At 39.3% G+C, this 16442-nt stretch overlaps 2 protein-coding genes across 4 annotated transcripts in view; one reads left to right on the top strand and one right to left on the bottom strand.

The window, feature by feature from the left end:
- The first annotated feature begins 428 nt into the window (after nt 1–428).
- Nucleotides 429–8953, top strand: LOC111970164 (protein lifeguard 2-like). Of its 2 annotated transcripts, XM_070445633.1 has the most exons (13): nt 429–837; nt 1893–1934; nt 2418–2472; nt 2771–2838; nt 3095–3159; nt 3271–3324; nt 5295–5348; nt 5667–5706; nt 5860–5897; nt 6364–6451; nt 6585–6680; nt 7024–7077; nt 7409–8953. In XM_070445633.1, the coding sequence occupies exons 1-13, from the start codon at nt 823–825 to the stop codon at nt 7556–7558; spliced, it is 819 nt and encodes a 272-aa protein (XP_070301734.1). In that variant the 5' UTR covers nt 429–822; the 3' UTR covers nt 7559–8953. The 2 variants fall into 2 exon arrangements, with proteins under 2 accessions (XP_070301734.1, XP_070301735.1); XM_070445634.1 differs by lacking the exon at nt 1893–1934 and having other exon boundaries at nt 430–837.
- A 731-nt stretch (nt 8954–9684) lies between these two features.
- LOC111970163 (RNA-binding motif, single-stranded-interacting protein 2) overlaps nt 9685–16442 on the bottom strand; it is an 82420-nt gene continuing 75662 nt past the window's right edge. For both annotated transcript variants that reach the window (XM_023996711.2, XM_023996710.2), the window contains exons 9-14: nt 16213–16306; nt 15889–15939; nt 15502–15612; nt 15187–15267; nt 14930–15017; nt 9685–13814 (exon numbers count right to left, since the gene is read on the bottom strand). In XM_023996711.2, the coding sequence (XP_023852479.1) occupies nt 14937–15017; nt 15187–15267; nt 15502–15612; nt 15889–15939; nt 16213–16306 (418 nt within the window). In that variant the 3' untranslated portion in view covers nt 9685–13814; nt 14930–14936. The remainder of the gene's footprint in view (nt 13815–14929; nt 15018–15186; nt 15268–15501; nt 15613–15888; nt 15940–16212; nt 16307–16442) is intronic.

The following is a 16442-nucleotide window of genomic DNA, read 5'->3' as shown; positions in this document are numbered from 1 at the left end:
TTTTTTAAAATACATGATTGATTAGAAAATAAGTTATCTGAAATAATGTTTCTAATGGCTCTTGAGGACTATCATTCCCGGAATTGTGGAATTGTTGGGCTGCTGGTCTAGATTGAGGAAGAGAGAATCAGGGGGAGGAGAGGGCCAGACAGACAGAGAGACAAAGAGGGGATATTATTGATGGTTTTATAAAGGTTTATAAAGTGTATTATTAAAATAGATTTGGATGATTTGTGGGATGGGTTTGACTGGCAGAGCCCCCTTCCTACTACTCTAATTCTACCATCGGGGTCAGTATGCTACATAACACACATGTAATTCAGATATGTTACCCCCCCCCCCCCCCCCCCGTTTACTTCAAAGATATCAACCACCCCTTTTTGGGTTAAGGCAGTGGTACATTCCTGCACGTCCCAATGCTGGAACCTTACCTGGATGTTGCTCGAACGGCCTCATTAGAGCAGAGATATGGGGGGAAATGGGATCAGGGTTGGAAAGGGATTAACCTCCTAATAGTGCTCTATATAGGGCTTGGTTGGTTGTAATCTGCACAGTGGAGACAGATTCAGCACAGCCACTGTAAGAACAACTTCAATCTCTCTCTTCTACTGTACCACAACTGAGGGAAACCTAAAAGAAAATAACAGAAAAAAGACGTAAGGGACACAAAAAGAAAAGGACAAAAAGGGAGCTTTATCATATAGAAGGAAATCTACTACTGATGTTGACAAACCTTTGAATGACATCATAAGAACAAGGACAACAACAACACCGTAAACAACAGAAAGTCAACGCTAAAGGGATTTAAAAAAAGACACAAACATGACCAAGGGAAAGGTAAAGATTTCTTTCTCTCTTACCAAATTAGTGCTTCAAAGCTGAGGTGAGCAGAAATTGGTTGCTGTTCTGAATTTCCAATTCCAGACATTATTTGTGGTTTTCTCTCTGTGATATACCGTGCATATCATCATAAACTATAATCTAAAAAACTGAGAAAGAGAGATGGACAAATATTTATCTTTCTATAATGTTATACTCATTCACTGTACACGRGTTCCCCTGCTCAGACGTTACATGGGTCAACCAATGGTTGCATGCCACGTCATCGACTGTGCCGCCAGGCACCAGATTGTTATAACATAATATGTGGTTAGCTTATATGTTAAATACCTATCCAGTCATTGTAAGATCTGGCATGCGTCAGCAACGCCTGGGCAGAGGAACGCACCATCTATTGCTATGTTCATAACCAACTGGGAATTTACCACATACGACTGAGAAAAATCCACTTGAATGACCCTCCAACTGGTAATTACTAGTGGGAAACTCGTCTATCATCTTGAGCTCTCACTTCTCCCACATGCTGACCTCTGACATCACCAACTAAGGAAATGACTGCGATAACAGCATTTTCAGCAGTTAAATGCAACGACAAAACATTATTTATAAAAAGCAATCTATTAATATGGTTTTTGAAAACTATAATTTTTTTACAAGCATGACAACTGTACTTTTAGTTTATGGTTTACGCAGCTTGTAGCCAATCAACATTTGTGAACGAGTTTAAAGTATGTGAAGGCATCCAACTGGTATTTGTGACATCAAAATTGGTCAATTCCCACCTCCCACTTGGTTACGAATGCAGCATAAGTTGGCAAAACTAAGATGGCTGCCTACTAAGAGTATCCTAATCCTTATCCTATCCTAAACACTGATGAAACATGGAGGCTTGTTTACACTGATACAGGCCTCTACATGTAGCCTATCTGGATTTTCAGTGGATCATGAGGAGTTGAATGCATGAATAGAATCATAGAATACAATATAGCAAGTTCATAAATTGTTTGTTAAACTTAAACTGTTATCATTCACCTGGCCATTTTGTCTTATAGCAGCAAAAGGAAGTTGAGTTGAAAGAAGTTGAGTTGGATGAAGTGAGTTTTATGCTATAAGAGTGCAGGGCCGGCTCTAGCCTTTTGCAGGCCCCATTGAGATTTGGTTGGGTGCCCCCCCACCTCTTGCGAAAAGTTGTTTTTTATATGGACACAAAACATGACTCAAGAGGACATTAGTCCATTTAAAGCCATGCTTCATGGCTATGTCACTCAGTGACTGACATAACAAGAGGAAACCTGCTTATGGACTACTAAATATCAAATTTACAATTTGTGTATTTTACTATTCAAACTTTCATCCATAGCCTAAGTGTTTTCCATAAATGTTATTAAATTGTGGGGCCCCTAGCGATCGGGGGCTCTACATGCACAATGTGATCCGTGTTAAGGGCGAGCCGGCCCTGTAAGGGTGAAGTGTTTTCTAAAGTTTTGTTAAAGTGTTTATTAAAAGTGTCTTTCAGTTTGATACTACTTCTAACGACTGGTATCTCTGACCATTTGTGTCTCTCACCATATATTCAGGTGTCTCCAAAGACAGGCAAAGAGTACCCACCCAGCTATGAAGAGGCTACTGCAGGTAATATCAAAACGTCTTTGTATCTCAACTAGTCAGTTACACAGGAATATCTCATCCCCTTTAACAATGGGCACCTTTATGGCTACATTATGTAGTGCTCTTCTTCTACATCCGGTTGCACACACACGCACACACGCACGCGTGCACACACACACACACACACCTTACTATAGAACAAAGATAGATGGGCAGCAACGAACATTGCAGCGTGTGATGTAACCAGAGGTTAGAGGTGAATCCTTACACACATCTGCTGTTTTAACAAGATGTTTAACCCTCTGTCTTCCCTCCCTGTCAGACTATGAGGAGATGCAAACCCAGTTCTCCTGGGACGACCAGGCCGTCAGGAGGATCTTCATCAGAAAGGTACTGAAACAGGGAGGGACAACCTGGACTTAGAAGAAATACTCGTCCAATTAGAAACACTCGTTTTCGTTTTCCGTTGCAAAACGTTTTTCCACTGTGTGCCCAAATAAATACGATCCAGATAATAATATTACTGTAACTGAGCTACAGTGACTTCTTTAAGCATGTCACCCATGCATGATCCAGCATGCAGTATAGTATACTGAGGGTGTATCTTGGCCATCCCCTCTTATTCCTCCTCTCTGTATTGTTATAGGTCTATGCCATCCTGATGATCCAACTCTTTGTGACTGTGGCCATTGTTGCGCTCTTCACATTCTGGTATGTATCATATCCATTACATTGTAAATATATCCAAAATGAGTGTGTGTGTATGTGTGTGTGTGTGTGTGTGTACTCAACATAGTGTAACACTCTCTCATCTCTCCACAGTGCACCAGTGAGGTTTTACATTCAGGCACACCCCCACCTGTACATGTGCTCCTAGTAAGTGACAACAAACATCTTGATTGACATGCCCTCACTTTTCATCAGATGGTGACTCCCAAACCAGCCCCTAGCCCCTTGCCCCTATCAACTCGCTCGCAGGGCCCTCTGTTGTCACGTGTTGCTGGCTGATCTCATATGGTGACTTCAAGAGTGGCAAGGGGATCAAATAAACCCATCAATATCGGAACACACTCGAGACTTGAATGATGCAATTCATGTTCCACATTTAAATAATAAAACAAGCACGAAATACAAATGAGAAAGTTCCCCCTGCCATTTTACATGATTTTACCTCATTTTACCTCAGTAGCAGTTAAATATTTAATTTGGGTGGTATTTCATATGTTACATGTACCAAGCCTCAAAATCTGACAAACAAATACAGGTGACTCAGAATTAGGCACGCCTCTCCATTATTTTGTGTTAAATTGCTCAAACGCCAAAATAATGCGATGCGTTATATGTGATAGCACTTTGCTCTGAAACCGGCAGCATAGCTGACTCGGTCGAAGTGGCTATAGGAGGGTCTAATTGGGTTGTTCCACCAAGTCAGTGTCTTCTGAGAAGTGTAACTTGGTTAACAACATTTTTTTTAACCTAATTTTAACATTCTGTCATATAAAGCATGTTTAACTTAATAAAAAAACGAAGTTTTCCCATCTCATAAGGGTTAAATACAAAAAATACTATAATAAGTGCCTATTAAGTGTCAAATAAAATAACAGGGTTGACCGTAACAGGGTTGAAGATTTCATAAATCAGCCATTAATCCCCTTGTGATAGAGGGAATGGGAGTTTGTTGTGTGTTGTTATTTATTGTTAAAACATTTCTAGCCTGTCTATCTATGCGTAACAGGGTTGACATGTTAAGCTCAACCCGTTCAGTTTTTCACCACAAAACACCACCAAATGGGTAAAAAGAGATGAACCAGCTCACATGTTTTTACACTATGATTTGACTATTATATGTTTCTTTTGAAACATTTTTTTTAAAGGGAATAGTTTCACCATATTAAAACGAGAGTTCAGCTCAAGTAACAGGGTGTATTTTAAAATGAGGGATAGACGTAAATGATTCACTAACCACATGTCACGCCCTGGCCATGGAGAGGCTTTTATTCTCTATTTTGGTTAGGCCAGGGTGTGACTAGGGTGGCCATTCTAGTTTCTTTATTTCTATGTTTTCTGTTTCTATGCTTAGGCCGGGTATGGTTCTCAATCAGGGACAGCTGTCTATCATTGTCTCTGATTGGGAATCATACTTAGGCAGCCTGTTTTTCCAACTTAGTTGTGGGTAGTTGTCTGTGTTAGTGGCCTGTATAGCCCTAGTCAGCTTCACGTTCGTGTTTGTTGTTTCTTGTTTTTTGTTGGCGACATTCATTAAAAAAAAGAAATGTACGCTTACCACGCTGCACCTTGGTCCGGTCATTTCCACCCAGACGACGATCATGACACCACAATAAATAATAATCTTCAGAAATGACTTTGTCAAATAAACAAAATAACTAGAGCTTTACAATTATGGTGAAAACTTAGGAGAAAGTTTGGAGTTAAATGAAGCGGGTAAACATTTTCCTTGAAGTCACAGAGGGACATGTCAAAATMACGTATTTTGGCACTTCAGCAAGTTTTTATTCATATAAAAATCTGATTGATTTAATTCCCCATGTTGTCTATATTAAAGGGCACTTAATTTAATATAATAGGCTTTCAAAATTCAAATTCAATATTAGTACACAATTTCAACTTAAAATATCAAAGGGATGCAAAAGACACTCATTCTGTGGAATGACCCAATTAGCCCCTACACCCTCCATAATTTTCACTCCCTCAGTTTTGGGACACTTGTGCATATGGCGGAGGCGTGCGTGAACGTGCAAATGAAGGGGTGAGGGGGAGGGGGTTATTTGGGATTCAGCCATGTAATTGTGTTAATAATGAACTGGTTTCTTTTTGCTTTTCGACAGCATGATGTTCTTGGCCACCTACATTGCACTGAACTGCTGTGGTGAACAAATCAGGTAATAGTTTCCCTCCTATGAAAATTACAATCTGGGTAGTACACAGCAACTACGTCACATCTTGACTGTCACGTCAAAAAACAGATGGGATATTCATTAAATCAAATAGTTAAATGTAGTTTTAATATGCATGAACACCAACACTTTACACATGTATTAAGCAGATATAACACGTTAATACGGTATTTCTAACATCCTTCATAGATTATGGTTGTGATCATCCATAGTAAATGGTAGTCATACAATGATGGTAGAATGATAACATGCAATATTATAGAGTGAATTTACCAACCTGAATTCTCTTTATCTCTCTAACAGGAGGCAGTTTCCCTGGAACCTCATTCTGCTGTCTCTCTTTGTGAGTATAGTGAGGAATAAATATTAGAGCAATTCAAGAGAATAGCATGTACCCAATACTCTCCCTGCCCGTCCGTCTGTCTGTGTACCTCATTGACTCTGCTCTCTACCTATCTCGGTTCTGTCTGCATGCCTTCCTCTCTCCTGCTCTCAGACTCTCAGCCTGGCCTGCATGATGGGCTTTGTGTCCAGGTAAATGACTAACTCATGTGTTTCATGTGTGGGTAGGGTTGGTTGGGGGACTCAGATGTTGACATAGGTGGGGCTAGGAGTTTTTCCTGGCCAGGTCACATGAAACGGTCAAACTCCTGGCCCAATTAGAAACATATGTTGAAATAAATGATGTATGAAGATAAGAATGAATTAACACATCTATCAACATCTACATGGATGGGTAGGATGACTACATTTGACATTTTAGTCATTTAGCAGAAACTTTTATCCAGACTAACTTAGTTAGTGCATTCATCTATAGATAGCTACATCTAGGTGAGACAKCCACAGATCACAGTCATAGTAGTTATATTTATCCTCGTGAAAGTAGTTATCAGCAAAGTCAGTGCAAGTAGGAAAAGACAAGCAAGTGTTATTGCTTTATTTCTTTAGAACTAATTGATGGATGAATCAATGTCTGTCTCTCTACTCTCTCTCTCTCCAGCTTCTACAACACCAAGTCTGTGGTCCTGTGTCTGGGCATCACTGCTGTGGTGTGTATGTCTGTCACCATCTTCAGCTTCCAGACCAAGGTGACAAAATGACCCCATCTTCATAACATTGTTTTCTTTTGAAGAAATTAAACCATGGCACAATCCAATTGATTGATCATGAGTGCATTTTAACAACACACCATTATTCTCTCTCCCTTGTTTCCTACTGTAGATTGACTTCACCTCTTACCAGGGAGTCCTGTTTGTCCTGACCATGGTCATGCTGTACTGTTGCATCATACTCTCCATCGTCATCCCTTTTGGATATGTAAGTAGCCTGTCTTGTCTGCTTAGCTTCCATCAGCTTCCATTAGAGTTGACACTGTACATAAGCAGAACTAGATCTTGATGGTGTAATGGCTGTGCGTACCTTTCCAGACCGCAATAAGAATAGTTGTGACTCTGACAGTGAGTTTARATATAGAGTGACGGTAAGGCTTTTGGCCCTCGCTCACCCTATTCGGGTGGGTAGCATACTAGCATGAATAAGAAGGATTAGCTGAAGGGTTTTCACTTAATCTCATAGATGATCTGGAAGAGCCCCAGTGTCTTTCCTAAATTAGTGGCCTGTATCTTCTTAGCGCTGTTCGATAACATTCTTACCCCCCCAGGTTCCCTGGTTACAAGCCATCTACGCTGTGATAGGAGCTATCCTCTTCACTCTGGTGAGTGGCAAATATTCAACACACATTCATCATTGGTAAGGCCCAGAGTTTTTTCTGGTCAAGGTTACGTGGTCAGGACAAACTCCTGGCCCTAATCATTGGGTTACAGTCTGTAGCAAAATGGTGTATGTGACAATAAAACCCTTTTCTCTCTCTCTCTCTCTCTCTCTCTCTCTCTCTCTCTCTCTCTCTCTCTCTCTCTCTCTCTCTCTCTCTCTCTTCTCTCTCTCTCGTCATCTCTCTCTCTCTCTCTCTCTCTCTCTTCTCTCTCTCATGTGTCCTCCATCGCTCTCTCTCTCTTTCTCCCTCACTCTCTCTCTCTTTCTCTTAGTTCCTGGCGTTTGACACCCAGCTGCTGATAGGCAACAAGCGCTACACTATGAGTCCAGAGGAGTACGTCTTTGCCACCCTGAACCTCTACCTGGACATTATATACCTGTTCAGCTTCCTACTTTCGTGTTTTGGAGGGAGCCGCGACTAAATCTTCTATCTATTTGTCTACCCTTCTGTCGCTCAATCTGTCTGTTTCTCATTTACACTCAGCCCAATCTCCCTCAACCTTAGAACTTAAGAGCTTATTTCATTTCCGTCTTCTTCTCAAACGACCCTGGCTCTTCTGTGATCAATAAAAGAGTCTCATGTCGTGACAGACTGTTTACCATTAAATTGAGTAGCTGGGGAGCGAGCACACAAGATTCGGTTCTAGGTTCTCATTTTGTTTACGAAATCAAATAAAGATAAACAGCATTAAGGCGCTCTTTTCAATCTGTATCGCTGAAGCGTAACAGATTGTGCAATATAAATGTTTAAGTAATTTTCGATTGAGCTGACATATGCAACATTTATTGTGAATGCAGTCTACGCCAAAGCTGAACTTCCGCAATATGGATTGAATAGAGCCCTAGGCTAATACTGACTAGGGCAGGGTTCCCAAACTGACGGTCCGCTGGGGATTTTATTTGGCCCCCCAAGTTTACTGAGCAAATGTTCTTTTTTATTTATTTTTTGACATAGGCTGTAAAAACACCAACATTTTAAATTTTGAAAACTTTTCCAAAGTATTCCCACACATAATAGAGCGATACACTGAGTATACCAAACATTAACAACACCTTCAGAACAGCCTCGATTTGTCAGGGCATTGACTCAACAAGGTGTCAAAACCATTCCAAAAGGGATGCTGGCCCATGCTGACTCCAATGCTTCCCACAGTTGTGTCAAGTTGGCTGGATGTCCTTTGGGTGGTGGACCATTCTTGATACACACAGGAAACTGTTGAGTGTGAAAAACCCAGCAGCGTTGCAGTTCTTGACACAAACCGGTGTGCCTGGCACCTGCTACCATACCCCGTTCAAAGGCACTTAAATGTTTTGTCTTTCCCATTCACCCTCTGAATGGCACACATACACAATCAATGCCTCAATTGTCTCAAGGCAAAAAAATCCTTCTTTAACCCATCTCCTCCCCTTCATCGACACTGATTGAAGTGGATTTAACAAGTGATATCAATAAGAGATCATAGCTTTCACKTGGATTCACCTGGTCAGTCTCTGTCAGGGAAAGTACAGGTGTTCTTAATGTTTTGTACACTCAATGTATATGTGATAATATACTAATMTTACTGAAGCAAGGTTTGAAATGATTATGTTTAGTCAAATATAGCTGTTTGGGCTTCTTGCATTCAATTTGCAGTCTACAAATGCTTTGTAATTATGTTCTGGCCCCCTAGGGGTTTGATGATCTCCGATCCGCACTAGCCGACACCCGTATAGTGGTTGTTTTGGCGTATTGATCTCTCTAGTCTTCAGGAAAACAGATTTACAGTTCTTGTCTGTCGTCAACTCAGCCCAAAGAAAATAAAACAAGTTACCACTGACACGGTCTCTTTCAAAGCATGCAATCTTTCTGTAAATATATCTCTTTCTTGTTTTCCTAAACTACATGTATCATGTGGATTCAGGAAGTCTTTGGAACTCAGCAGGGTTGAGTTTAATTTTCATAATTGTAGTTGTGATACGACAGAGTATCTTCATATATGTTCGCTAGAGTTTATTTTATTGTCAGTTATTTTGTCAATCTTTATAGATGATGCTATATATATATTCCTAAGGTTCCAGGTATGGCAAGATAAAGTTTGAGACTACAATGTGGTTAGAGTGGTTTCTATATGGACGTGAAGGCTCTGTATCTTGTAGGAGTAGCTTTTAGCTACACATATACATACCCAGATACATACAGAATCACTTTAAATCAAAAGGGAAGAAGTGTAATGAACGATCATATTAGATCAGAATATTGTTTTATCAGTTACAAGTTCTATTGTGACTTAACTGAGAGGTCAATGTATGGCATTTTGAATGCAGTAGCAGTATTACAATGTCAAGGCTTGGTCGATACAATTATGTTTGGGTATTACTATGATAACCTAAAGAGAAAGGAGCTTGCACCTTTTTCATGGGTATCAAACACTTTGCTTAKCACATGAAACATTTATTTTGAACAAACATAATACAATTTGCTCAACACTAAAATAAACTTGGTACTTATGTAATTGACTTGTGTCTTTTTCCCCCATTGTATTCTTGGAACTGTTTTGGAATACAACCATTAAAAACATGATTTTTTTATTAAAAAAGAAAATTGACATATTCAAATTCAAAGAGTAAAACCAAGAAAGAAAGGAAACAAAACATATATTTCCAATTAATAAAAAACAAGAGTTACTTGAGCATCTCTGTCACAGGAAGACGAAGTAGCCAAGTGACTAACCAGCTTACTAGCAAACTAACCAAATAACAAAACCTTTCTCCTCTAACAAACTGTACAAAATGTGTTCTAGTATAAATAAGGAAAATGTTTACAAGCAGTGAGAGAGATGAGGCAGTATGTACAAAATGTCAGATTTCTCACACAAAGTTGGTGAATTACCAAAGAGATTCAAAAACAACTATCAAATAGCGTGTTATCTCTGAGTACAACTTTCACAAAATGTGTCTAAAATATAATGAAAAATGTGTTCATGTTAACTATACTTGAATCCAATTTACTAGGTTTAAGTAAGACATTTTTGAACATCCAATTTGGCTCCCATCTATCCACTGCTTGGACATCCCATTTTAGCAGCAAAACATTTTGAAACTATGACATTAGCCATTGAAGCTACATGATCTGGACAACAAGCGAAGACAGGAGAATGCTAGGTATTAGGGTTTTCATGTACATAAACATGGATTGAAAATAAGTGCAAGTTCAACATTTGTTGCACATCCTGTTTTTAGTATTTTTCCGTAGTATTATAAGATACCTGTCAAAGATACGCAGCAAGGAAAATACAATAGCCTAAAGCGTGCTCGCTCAGACAATGATTTACAGTTACTTGTGGAGAGTGTAACTTAAAGTGATCGTTCACTCCAAAATCTATATTTGGATCTATAGAACAGATAGAGTCATCTTGACATTAGAATGCTTTTAGGTCTGAAGATGACTAACAAATATATATTTTGGATTACTTTAACAGCATTCATCATAATGACATAATGGATTACCTGACTAGTACTACATTCTCACAACATTCTCAAATGTTCCTTCATGAGGTGCACTGTAGCTTAAAACCTGCAAGTGATCGCTTTGTATTTCTGGACAGATCACAAGACACACAAAACACTCAACAGAAGTGGGAACAGGAAATAACTATGGTTTTGACAACAGCTCAACCAAAAAGAGCACATAAAATAGTCCTAGTACTTACAGAAAGAGATACATGCTGAGCTCTCATCATTGACACTAAACAAGCAAAGTAGGCCCCTGCCCCTGTTCTCTGTATTAAAGACACCATATACTGGTCTTTCTTTGGGTGTACCAAACTGAAACGAGCATATGTCGATAAAACGAAGCACACATATCTATGAATCTCTATTCAACACTCAACACATTCAGAACTTAAATTAAACATATTGCTTGTTTACCATCTACCAGGGTACTGCCACTGAGAGGATGTTACTACAGCATCATTCTAGCTACGTACGCCAATAGAGATGAGAGCAGCATTTGTCTCCAAGATAGAAAGTCTGACAGACAGCTTTCCTGACAGTTGGATGGCTTCATCATCTTTGGTGTTGCAGACATAAATAATCATAAAAAAACATTTGGAAGGTGGAGGTTCAGAGGTGCACAATGAAGAAGAAACAGTAACTTTGATGTCATCCATCCTGAACAATGACGAAAACCCGAGATCAAGTGTGATGGGGGGATGTTTACTAGGGTAACACTAGGTTTTAACAAGGTATGGTAAACTCAGCCCTTTATAATATTATGGCAACATAACATCTGATATTGATGGCATCTGTATGATCTTTTCTTGGCCATACCCTCAACCATGATTGAAAGGAATTGCCARCAATGAGGAGAAACAGGTTACAGTTAAGGCTTAGAAACACTGGTCAGAATTCCTAACAAAACCCGCCAATTTCACAAATGTTTGTCTTTGTTGAAACTAGAATGAATTCATCCAATGTTAAGTTAACTTCTGTGGAACAGTTTGTTATGGGACAGTTTGTTTTTAATGGCACTTTCATTTTATGTTATGTGTTTTCTTGGTAGCATCATAATTTTCTCTGACAGATACAATAGAATGTGTTTACACTAGACATGTACATCTCCACTGGACTGATCTGGGAAGGTGGCATGGTTGTCATTGAGTTTCATTTAGTGTCTCTAGGATAGATGTGGACGCGTTTTAGTTAAAAACTATTTCACACGGGCCTGAAAAACTCTATCATAGTGAACAACACAGTGCTCTGGAACAGAAATCAACTTGAAGAAACACAAAATCATCTCTTTGTTTGTATGGACCATGTGGAAATGCACYAACACAATAAAAAAATACTACGAATCTCTTACAAAAGAAAAAAAGCTTACATCTAAACTCTTGGAAAGATCTTTCCCTACTTATAAAATCTAGATTACTGTAAAGAAATTAATAAAAAATATGTTTTAGAACAACAACAAAACGTATGATAGCTCAGAAGGGTTCAAGTGAAAGCCCAAAAAGAGAAAACATACTTTACTTTTTTCTACAAAAATTCTAAAATACAAATCATTGTCAGGAATTAAAACTCAGGAGACAACAGCAGCATTGATAAAGACTTGCAGCTCCCTTTCTCAACAACAAAGGACTGTTATTAAGGACTCTTTTTAAACCTACTTTTAACTCCCCTCATTGTTTTGCTTTTTAATTTAAAAAAATTGCACTCTTTTGTACACATATTTCATACTAATCCAACTGCTCAATTCTAAGGCATGTCCAATTATTTGTCTGTCTACTTTGTACAAAAGGTCAAATTTACTATGGKCATCTGAACAGGTACCAGAACAAAACCGCTTAAAACCACTTCTTATGGACACTGTTGTGACATAAACTCTAGCACCCAACACACAAACCAAGTCAACTATTTTGTAGAATATTTATTATATTATCTGTGAATTCAAGCATAATTGCAGTGAATAAATGTTGGTAATAATGTCAAAAGAGTTTGCATTTTATGTACTGTTTTATTTTTCCTTTGAATATAGAGAGAGGATCTTGTTATTGTATAGTATAGTAATGGTAATAATTTATTCAATGTTGAAAATAATATTGCAACTTTCAGACAATCCAATTTGTCTCAAGTTTTTTTTAAATAGAAGGTGAAATTTGGATGTGTCATATTGCATTATAACCAAAAAAACAATAGTTAATTTTCTTCTCATAACAAAGTTTACAATAATATCAGATTTTTTTACTTTTTTATATCATTTAGCTCCTATTAATTATTTTACAAGTGATAATATGTTTATTGCCAGTGTTTGGCTTTTACCGGACTTGTTAAATAAAGAATTTAATTAAATAAAATCTACACAATACGCAAGTGACATGTTTGAATATTTCCAAATATCAAAAAATAGAACTATGATGTACATATAAATAAGAATGATCATGATTGTCCTCTGCTCATAACACATTCTGAATGTTTATGAAGGGAATGTTTTATAAGGTTTAAGTTTGACATTATTTAAAATAATTTATAAATAATTAATGTTACCATCTGCCAGTGAGTTAACTGAACTTAGCCTTACTGGATCAGTTTAAGGGAGAAGTAGCTTTAAACGGTGTGTTTTGCATTTTCCATTCTTAAAAGTAGCCTACACTAGAAATATTATACCAACTAAATGTGTTTTTTTACTTTTTAAAATCTGTACAAAACATTGTCCAACTGCTGTGAATAGAATGTCAAAAAACAGACATAAAACAATTAAACTACATTTTTGCATATTTTACCCAAAAATGAAAGACACATTGTGTTGTTACTCTTTTCCTTGTATCACTCTGAAACTCCAGAATGCTTTTAAAAAATACAAATTTGCTATATTACATGCACAAAAATAACGCTCTGTCTTTATCCCTTTCCTAATTTGTTTCTTTGTTCAACATTTTTGTTTATTTTCTTTTTTCAGTTATTAAAAGAGATCAAAGCTTCCATTGCAGAAYGCTCCCACCTTTGGTTGATCGACCCTTGAATAAGAGAGAGGAAAAGTCCCAACGAAATAAGCGGTGTCTTCTTTTTCAAAGCACACACGTGTTGCTTTTGTCATCCGTGTTCAAGTCCGAGGCTTGGTGGTGTTGTGCGGAGCTCTGCTATCCTCCTGTAGCGAAGCAACTCTCTGGGGTTCAGTCTGTAACATGGCCTTCTGACCACCAGCTGCAAAACACACACCTACCTCTGTCACACTACTCCCTTTACATAATATTGTAGATGGAACATCCAAAATGTAACAATTCTACATACTCTCCATATCATCATGTAGTTGTGTAAATCATAATATTTACAGAATGCTGATCAATAATAAATAAATACATGTTTTTTTTTAAGGTGGTCAATATCTGACAAGCTTTTCTTTTTAGTGAACCATGATAACATTAATTGGCTCCAACATGTAATGTTCTGACATGGACCTAGTAGGCAAGGACAACATATAAGTAGTACTGTACACTGTAGTACTGTACAGTGTCTCCCGACCCCTCCTGTCTCAGCCTCCAGTAAATATGCTGCAATAGTTTATGTGTCGGGGGCTAGGGTGAGTCTGTTATATCTGGAGTARTTCTCCTGTCTTATCCGGTGTKTTATGTGAATTTAAGTATGCTCCCTCTAATTCTCTCTCTCTCTTTCTCTCTCTTTCTCTTTCTCTTCTCTCGAGAACCTGAGCCCTAGGACCATGCCTCAGGACTACCTGGCCTGATGACTCCTTGCTGCCCCCAGTCCACCTGGTCGTGCTGCTGCTCCAGTTTCAACTGTTCTACCTGAGGCTATGGAACCCTGACCTGTTCACCAGACGTTCTACCTTGTCCCGGACCTGCTGTTTTCGACTCTCTCTCTCTCTACCGCACCTGCTGTCTTTAACTCTGAATGATCGGCTATGAAAGCCAACTGACATTTACTCCTGAGGTGCTGACCTGTTGCACCCTCTACAACCACTGTGATTATTATTATTTGACCCTGCTGGTCATCTATGAACATTTGAACATCTTGGCCATGTACTGTTGTAATCTCCACCCGTCACAGCCAGAAGAGGACTGGCCACCCCTCAGAGCCTGGTTCCTCTCTAGGTTTCTTCCTAGGTTCTTGCCTTTCTAGGGAGTTATTCCTAGCCACCGTGCTTCTACACCTGCATTGCTTGCTGCTTGGGGTTTTAGGCCGGGTTTCTATACAGCACTTTGTGACATCAGCTGATGTAAGAAGGGCTTTATAAATACATTTGATTGATTGATTGAACTAAGTTAGCAGATATATGCACAGGCAGGGGTTAATTACCCTACCTTAGCTTCACTTGGTGTGCTGGTATGAGTAGTTTGTGTGTTCTGCAGGTGTCTCCATAGCAACCTGTTGCTGTTGTCCTCCGTTCTCCTGCAAGAAAAGGAAGAAAATGGAGTGGAACAGTAATAACAGGTCCCTGAGTTAAAAACTGCTTYAGTAAATGCATGGTTTTGAACTCGTTTGTAAAATAAGCCCCCTTTTGTCATCCCCTTAGCTTGTTCTGCATAGTTAATGCTTATGGTGTTGGTTGGGGTCTCACCTCTACAGGGACACTGGAGGGAGGCACTGGTTGGTACTGGGGGATGTATGTCCCCTGCATAGTTGTGTTGGCAGGCATAAACTGTGACAGAACGAGAGGAAAAGAAATCATCAGTCATTATTTCTATGTAGAGATCCAACTGAGACACAGGCAACTGCTTTTCTCTTCACTTTCAACTTCAATTCAGTACAACTTGATTCAGTTCAATGTGTTTTAGTCTTGAGATGAGACTAGGGGACCAAAGGAGGGGGGGATAGAGTGGGTAGCTGAAGGGGGTGGAGTGGGAGGTGGAGTGGGTATCTGTAGGMTACTAACCGTGCCCGTGCTGCCCAGGGATAGGTGGCTGAGCTGCTGGGTCATGGTGCCCATCATGGAGGTGGGCTGGATGGACATGGCATGGTCCATGGTCGGAGTCAGGACTGTGCCCTGAGAGAGAGGTGGAGGGAGAGAGATGGGAAAAGAGAGGGGGGGTTCCAACAAAGAGAAGGACAAATAGCCAATAAATCAGAGACATGATTATAGAGAGTGACAGAGAGATAGAGAGAGCGAGAGAAAGAGACAGGAATATAAAGAGACAGAATGACAAAGAAAAGAGGAGAGATAGAGAGATAGATGAGCAGAACTGCAAGCTAACCAGATGTAAAGAGAATAGTAAGGAGGAAGCTGCAGCAGCAGAGGTAGATAATAATATTTAATACTCACTGCAGGCTGCATGAGGTATGACTGGTGGTGCATCCAGGAGGGACTATGTAGCTGGAAAGAGAGATGAGGAAAATACAGGATCTTTACACACAAGCACACAGGGGAGAATGAGTGGAGATGAAATCTGAATATGGATAGAAAAATAACAATGACATAGCTCCTACGTCTACAGAGATATCCTCCATGCGTTTGTGAATGCTGGTTTGGTGGTGGTGGTAGTGATGTGTGTGTGTGTGTGTGTGTGTGTGTGTGTGTGTGTGTGTGTGTGTGTGTGTGTGTGTGTGTGTGTGGGGGCGTGCGTGCGTGCGTGGTTCAGTGTTTGACCTGGAAGGATGAGATCGGTGAATGCATGTAGGGAGAGAGGGACGTCTGGGCGATCATCCGGTTTGGGGTCAGACCGTAGGGTGACGAATAGAACCTGCACAACACACACAAATCAAGATGTATGCATGTCAGATTATTTTATAGAATTTACATTAATAAGCATTTATAATCGCATGTGCATGAAAGTAATTATTAAGTGATGCCAGATGATAGAACTAAAAAATGTTTAC

Source organism: Salvelinus sp. IW2-2015, linkage group LG11, assembly GCF_002910315.2.
Source record: "Salvelinus sp. IW2-2015 linkage group LG11, ASM291031v2, whole genome shotgun sequence".
In the NCBI taxonomy this organism is placed as follows: Eukaryota; Metazoa; Chordata; class Actinopteri; order Salmoniformes; family Salmonidae; genus Salvelinus; species Salvelinus sp. IW2-2015.
Note: the sequence above shows the minus strand (reverse complement) of the source record. Positions and strands in the feature narration are given on the sequence as shown.

Coding starts and splice junctions, on each gene's coding strand:
- LOC111970164 (XM_070445633.1), top strand. Junction 2,473..2,770: donor CTATGAAGAGGCTACTGCAG/GTAATATCAAAA, acceptor CCTCCCTGTCAG/ACTATGAGGAGATGCAAACC. Junction 7,078..7,408: donor GAGCTATCCTCTTCACTCTG/GTGAGTGGCAAA, acceptor TCTTTCTCTTAG/TTCCTGGCGTTTGACACCCA.